Source organism: Nansenia antarctica, assembly GCF_963989245.1.
Source record: "Nansenia antarctica genome assembly, chromosome: 7".
NCBI classification, from domain to species: domain Eukaryota; kingdom Metazoa; phylum Chordata; class Actinopteri; order Argentiniformes; family Microstomatidae; genus Nansenia; species Nansenia antarctica.
Window position 1 is genome coordinate 46,118,493 of NC_137677.1, and position 7,500 is coordinate 46,125,992.

The 7,500-nt window shown below is 44.9% G+C and overlaps 1 protein-coding gene across 1 annotated transcript in view; it reads left to right on the top strand.

The window, feature by feature from the left end:
• Nucleotides 1-7,500, top strand: part of erbb4b (erb-b2 receptor tyrosine kinase 4b) — a gene marked incomplete at both ends in the record, with an annotated part of 209,701 nt that overhangs the window by 151,551 nt on the left and 50,650 nt on the right. Inside the window, 4 exons of the mRNA XM_080535447.1 lie at nt 32-173; nt 1,444-1,557; nt 1,660-1,786; nt 2,989-3,062. Coding sequence (XP_080391573.1) covers nt 32-173; nt 1,444-1,557; nt 1,660-1,786; nt 2,989-3,062 — 457 coding nt within the window. The remainder of the gene's footprint in view (nt 1-31; nt 174-1,443; nt 1,558-1,659; nt 1,787-2,988; nt 3,063-7,500) is intronic.

The following is a 7,500-nucleotide window of genomic DNA, read 5'->3' on the forward strand; positions in this document are numbered from 1 at the left end:
CACTGACTAATGTTGATCCTTGTGTTGGCAGGCCTGTACCAACTTCAATGACAGCGGGGCGTGTGTGACCCAGTGTCCCCAGCCCTTTGTCTACAACCCCACTACGTTCCAGCTGGAACACAACCTCAGGGCCAAGTACACCTACGGAGCTTTCTGTGTTAAGAAGTGCCCACGTAAGGAAGATCACACACACACACACACACACACGCACACACACAAACATACGCAAACACACATTTATAGTACTGTAAGTCAGTAACACACTGTGTGTGCCTCATGCATATACTGTATACTGTAGTAAGCATCCACCGTAGCAAAAAGGCTATGCATTTGACATACACATTCATTTCACATCTCTAACAGAACGTGTTTATAGATTAACAAGACAATAGCCTGCAGATATTTGTTCATAAAATCCCCCGTCCGTCATGGCCTGAACTTTTTAGAGGAACACAAGAACTTCCCAGATCATTTCTACTTAACGCCCTCCCTTCATCTTCCCTCTTTAAAGATGCCATTTCCTCCACTGATTTAAACGGCCCATCTTTTCTCTCTCCGTTCATTTAAATAGTCAGGATGAGTGGGTGTTTTGTACAGATTTCAAGCCACTTCAGGGATTTATTTTGCTCATATGCCAGATACGCTACAAAGAGCCTGAGATACAGAGCAGGGAGGAGCGGAGGGGGGGAAGAAAGCAGATAATTAGCAGTGTTTTTAGTTTTTTTTTATGAATGGAGCTTTTTTGGGGTCTTTGAAGTGGGGCGTGTGGCGGTGCTCTTCAAGCCTCTCCACGGAGAAAGAGAGAGAGAGAGAGAGAGAGAGAGAGAGAGAGAGAGAGAGAGAGAGAGAGAGAGAGAGAGAGAGAGAGAGAGAGAGAGAGAGAGGGGTGAATTGCCTCTGATGAAGATCTACAGGCTCTTTTATGTTGCTACTGGGCTGACTCACTGCCTCTGATGAGGGGTTGGGGATACAATGACCTGTCCCTACAATCCCCCACAGTACCTCCTCCTCTTCTTCTTCCTCCTCCTCCTCCTCCTCCTCCTCCTCCTCCTGCCCACCCTCTCTTCACCCTCCTCCATGACACCATCCCACCGCAGGGGGATGTGTATTGAGGATATCTCTGGATACAGAAGACCAGCAGGGTTATAAAAAGCCTGCCTACGGCTTCCAAGAAGATCATGTGGAGTCACACCTATAATCTAGGTGTCCACCCTGAGAAGGCTGGAAAAAGCAATCATGTTGCTGTTTGACGAACGTCACTACACTTCAATCTCTGTTCAGCTGTGTCTATTTCCAGTGGGGGGCAATGGCAGTGATGTGTTTGGTTTCATCCGCGTGTGTGTGTGTGTGTGTGTGTGTGTGTGTGTGTGTGTGTGTGTGTGCATGCGTGCATGTGCGTGTGTGTGTGCGTTTGTGTGTTTAACCCTATGTATCCTGTTACAGACAACTTTGTGGTGGACCACAGCTCCTGTGTCCGTGCCTGTCCCAGCAACAAGATGGAGGTGGAAGACAACCGTGTCAAGATGTGCATCCCTTGCACGGACATCTGTCCTAAAGGTAACTAACCTGCGCCGTCCTGTAACTTACCCCCTGTCTTTGACATCCAATAGAACACCGTAGTGGTGTGATTGACTGGTTTTGTGGTTATGTACGTTTTAGCCTGTGATGGCATAGGCACGGCCAGTCTGCAGACAGCCCAGACCGTGGACTCCAGCAACATAGACAAGTTTGTCAACTGCACCAAGATAAACGGCAACCTCGTATTCCTCATCACTGGCATCAAAGGGTAAGAACATTCCCTCCTTCATCCAGCATATTCATGGCTACCATGTTGAATGGAAATTCCACCAATACTTACGAATGGACACATAATGGCTTTAGTGCCGAGAGCAAGCAGTATACTGTGAATGGAAGCCACTTGGAACATTGTTCCAATGAGTTCAAAACCCAATTTTCAGGGAGTGTCATTAGCGCTATGCTATTATGGAAGTCCTAAGAAGGAGGTCAGCGCGCTTCTCTGCAGAAGAAAGTAACAAGCTCGTGCATGAGGTCAAGGCTCGTCAGTTCGCAATCTTATCTCGAGCTTACTCGTTTTCTGTGCAAGGGAACCTTATACTCAAATTCGTTAAAGGAAAGAACAGGTCAGCTGGTTTAAGTTCAACTGCAGACAGGGAGACGGAAGGGAGACAGTCACCTGGCAACATGGAACAACCTTGTGTGATATAGTATTCAGAATAAACACAGCAATAATTATTTTCTGAATAAACACAGCAATACCTCCGCTTGTGAGTTGAGAAGTATTACAGAGGGGTCGCTGGAAGACTGCAGGAATGACAGATGTTGATGTCATTATATTACGCACGGCATGCTCGTACTGTATGTGCACAGTATGCGGAGGCAACATACTGTACAGCGCTGGCCTCTCCCTTCTGAAATAAAGCATTTATACTGTGACCGTAATTGACGTCTTGCCGTGGAGCCACGTGCGTGTTCATGTGTGCCCACATGCATGCGCAAACCGCGGAGGCGCGCTCGTGTTTCAAAACGTGCATGAAGTCTAAACTTAAGAACTTTTCAAACCACTTTTTAGCGCTAGGAGCAAAGTCAGATCGCATAATAGCAGCGGCGCCTAGTGCACTTCATTAACATGTGAACACTCCCACAATGAGTAATATGCACGGGAGTATTACGTCTTATGTGTGCCACACATAAGACGTGTGGGCGCCTATCGACACCTGCATAATAGCAGTAGCGCGTATGAAGCGCATAATAAGGGTGGCGGTAGGTCTTAACCTGGCGGTGCGTCTTAATTAAGACTTAAGATGGCAAGTTAAGAAGTGCATAATAGGGCCCACAGTGTCTGTATAGGCTTTCTAGAATAGAGTAGAGTAGAATGATCTATTCCTTTCATTCTCATTCTCTTCCCTCTCTCTTTGGTCCGCCCTCCACGCCATCTTCTTTTCTTCATTTTTTTTCTCTCTTACACAGGGATGTGTACCACAAAATCGAGGCTCTGGATCCAGAGAAGCTAAATGTTTTCCGCACTGTTCGTGAGATCACAGGTGAGAGACTGTTATTATAATTAATACAAAATAATCATATCTGATAACATTGTTACTGCTCTTTTCCATCTTTGAGAAAGCGGTTTTACAGTATATGTTTACAAAATCATACAGGAATTTTTAGACGTAGGAATGTAGAACACCCATGGCCATCCCGTGCATCTTACTGTAAATTATTCTTTATAATATGTACCCCCCTCATCAAATTTGCATGTGTCCTCTCTTTTACACTTTGACTTCATCTAGAGAATTGTGAGTGTGAGTGAGTGTGTGTATGTGTGTGTATGTGTGTATGTGTGTGTGTGTGTGTGTGTGTGTGTGTGTGTGTGTGTGTGTGTGCGTGCCTGCGTGCATGTGTGTGCGCGCGTGTGTGAGCCCACTAGAGAATAGACACACAGGCAGTTTGAAATGAATATGAGATGAGGATCTCTCCATCTATCCCCTTTCCCTTGAGGAGTCAGCACTCGGAGTTCCACAGTTGTCAGGTCTATCACGTTCTACGAAGGAGATCTAAACCATATGGAACCCACCCCCACATTCTAGTGACAGGAAGGGAGAACCACCGTCAGTGAGGACCACCTGCCACAGCCCTGTGTCCAGGCATGCGTGTCCACCCAGTGTCACATCTCAGAGCTGTCAGTGCAGTGACTTAACCGCTGAGCCGTCACCCCCTTCTCAATGACCCAGAGTGTGTGTGTGTGTGTGTGTGGGAGGAAGACTCTTACGCTACATGTACTGTGCCCCTGCCAACTGCTCTCAGAATACATAGGCCGTTTCTTTCTTCTTCTTCTGTTTCATGAGGTCAGGCCTAACCATCGAGTGGGCCTATTTACCAAAGCAATTTAGCATAAGTGAGGTTCCCAGTGTATGGCTTTAACTGTAATCATCTGCGCTTTCAAACTCTTAACCCTTGGTCTAGTGCCTGTGGCCTCCCTCTCTATGTGGCACTACACTGTAATTTGCCTTTCGCATGGATGCCCCAGTAATGTGGCTCTCAGTGAACCTTAAGCCCTGCTTCCACGTTTCTAGAGGCTTTTACAGCCAAGAGCCAATATTTAGAGAGAGATCGGGGGGAAGGGGGGGGGGGGGGGGGGGGGGGGAGAGAGAGGAGAGAGAGAGAAGAGAGCAAGTTCAGTAGAGCATCAGTAAGCATTTGTATCTTTTCGCCCCAGGAGAGCCAGGAAACAGCAGGGCTAGGTCAGACTCAGGCTCTATGATACTGTGTGTGTGTGCGTGCGCGTGTGTGTGTGTGTGTGTGTGTGTGTTTGTGTGTTTGTGTGTGTGTGTGTGTGTGTGTGTATGTGTGTGTGTGTGTGTGTGTGTGTGTGTGTATGTGTGTGTGTTTGTGTGTGTTTGTGTGTGTGTGTGCGTGCGTGCGTGCATATATGTTATTTTGAGTGTATATGATGTTTAGCATAAATAGCATACACAATTCCAGTCACTGGGCCTTTAAATAGAGATGCTGGATGTCCGGATGCCTGCAGGATATCACTTGGCACCCTTTCCTACACATTGATTTAGCTCTAGGGCTTCATCTCTGCACTGCGCTTAGCTTAGCACAGTCAGGCAGGTGCCCAGCAGGACCTTCTTAGTACCATTAGGAAGATGAAGCCCCCCCCCCCCCCCCCCCCCCCCCTCTCCAGGAAAGACAAACAGCTGCTTCTTGAGGAGCCCATCATGGAGGTGTACAGAAAGGCTTCCCTTCGCTGCGGTTTCATTATTAAGGCAATTAGTGTCAGCAGACACAGCACTAACAACACTTTGCCATGGCAGTTACAGAGCTAATCTGCTCCCAGCCACCTGAACAATGCTACATTGATGGAACAGGAGGACAGGAGGCTTGCAAATCCAGAATGAACTGCTGCTTAAAGGCCTTCAGCTTTCTGTCTGTACTGACGGTATCTGTGACTAAAAAACTAAACAGGAAAAGAGAGGGAATAAAGGAGAGGGTATAAATATAAGAAGTCCAGGGCCAGCCGGGGTGTCCCAGGGAACCTGAGGGGGATCTTGGGGGAAGAGCCTGCCAGAACTTGCGCTCTTTGAATTTCTCAACAGCTTTTACCCTGCAATCAAGACTCCGCTCTACACCCCACTCCTTATCCCACAAGAACTACAGACACATAGACTGGTTGCATTTTCTCCTCCTGAAAGATAAAGGGTTTATTGCCTCTTAAACGGTATTGTTTGTTAAGGGTTGACAACTGAAACACAAAACAAGTGCACTTAAACATTGTGTGTAACCTGCACACATCCTGTAGGCATCCTATATTCAGGTTGTGTCACATTTCGGAGTCCTTTTGACCTTCTGGGGCCCTAGGCGGCCAGCTGTTCAGACTGCTGTGTGTGACAGGTCTCCCTGAATATGTCCCTTCATCCTAAGTGACTATATATTAATATCAAGTAGGTTCCTTTTATTAGAGATACAGTGGGGTGCAAAAATGTGGGCACCCCTAGTCAAAGTGCCTTTTACAATGACTATCTAAGTGAAAAGAAGCAAACCTAACCTCTAAATGGTACAAAGTTAAACATGACACATTTCATCAGATAAGCCACGGCTTCAGCCTACACCTTTTTGGTCCTGATGTTATAAATTGTGACTATGTACATTTTCTTATCTGTATTGTGAATTGTATAGGGGACCAAAATAAACATTCTCAATCAATCAATCAATCAATCAAAACATTTTAAAGCAATTTTAATTAATTAATTAATTAATTTATTTATTTAGTTATTTATTATCAAAATAATAAAAGAAAGAAAAGGCCTTGTGGAAAAAGTTTGGGAACCCTGTCAGCTAGTACTTTGTAACTCCTCCTCGGGCAACTATAACAGCTTGCAAACTCTTCCTGTAGCCAGGCAAAGAGTCTTTCAACCCTTACTGTAGAGGAACCCATGGTATTTAACACCAGACACAACAGCCACCGCAGTTTGATTCTTTAGAAGGCATTGAGTTACTTCAGAAAATATAGTTCAACCCTGGAATTATATTCACCTGACTCATTGAAGCCCTAACATAGTAAATCACCTTGGTCTGGGCCTTACGTAGTAATCATCTTCTCAAAAGGTAACAAAGAATAATCCAAAAGGGTTCCCAAACTTTTGCCCAGGGCCTTTTTCCTTTTTATCATTTAAAACCATGCTTTAAAATGTGCAGAAAGGTGTCTTAACTGTGTAGCATTTAGAGTTCAGGTTTGCTTTCAATCACTTGGAGATGAATTGTAACAGACCTTTAAAACAGCGATGCCCACAACTTTGCATCCCACTGTAAATAACAATATCCAGTCTTGTGAGCCACTCATAATATGTGTCGCTCTTTCATATTCAAGGTGAGATTGAAGTTGTCTTCAAGTTCATCATTATAGGCTATTTGTCTGATGTATAGAAATGACACACGCCTTTATGTTTCATCAACCACTTAAAACCCTGAGCCAGAGCGACTGCTCACACACGAGAGGGATGACGCTTATAGAATGATAAAGGTACACTTGAAGGTTATCGCTCTTGTCAAGTTCTAAACAGCATTCTTTAAAAACACATCAAACATCATCAGGCCAAAGAATGCAATCCATCAGGGAGAACATACTACATGGTGATATAAGACATTTACATTTCATAAGCTAGACAGAGCTTTCCTCCCAGTGAGCTCTCAGATATCACTTAGGCAACTGACATCCATCCTTGAAAATGTGCCGTCTGCAGTTTGTTCAACGTTATGCCTCTCCGCTCTCTTCTCTTGTCTCCTTTTCGTCTCCTCCTCTCCTCATCTGTCCATCCTCACCGTTTGTCCTCTGCTGGCTGGTATGGGATTGCACCCATCTTCTTTAAATATTTAATTTGGGAATCTATTATTAAAATTCCTAAATGATCCATGAACATTCTCCCAGCTATTCATTCAACCCTGTAAATGATTAAACACCAAGAGACACATACAGGAAATGCAAAAAATATTGATATATCAAATATAGCAGTTGTCATACCTGATACGTCTCACAAATGTCTAGGAGGATTTACAATATGACTTCACACAAGAGCTACATACTGTTTTCATTGTCGCCCACTATACAGCCCACTATACTATGGTATACGCATGCATCGCTTTCTGTACAGAAGTAGACTCACCAAACACTTTATTAGGAACACTATGCTAATACTGGGTAGGGCCTCCCTTTGCCCTAAAAAAAACAGCCCCAATTCTTTGTGGCATTGATTCCACAAGGTGTTGGGAACATTCCTTTGAGATTCTGGTCCATGATGACATGATTGCATCAGGCAATTCCTGCAGATTCTTCAGGTGCACTTTCACATTTTGGTTTTGTGGCATTCAAGCGATGAATGCCCACAGCCCATTCTGGCTCAACGTGTGCCAAGAAAAAAAAACATTCCCCACACCATTACACCACCTCCACCAGCTTGGACTGTTGACAGGTGCACAGGTGTT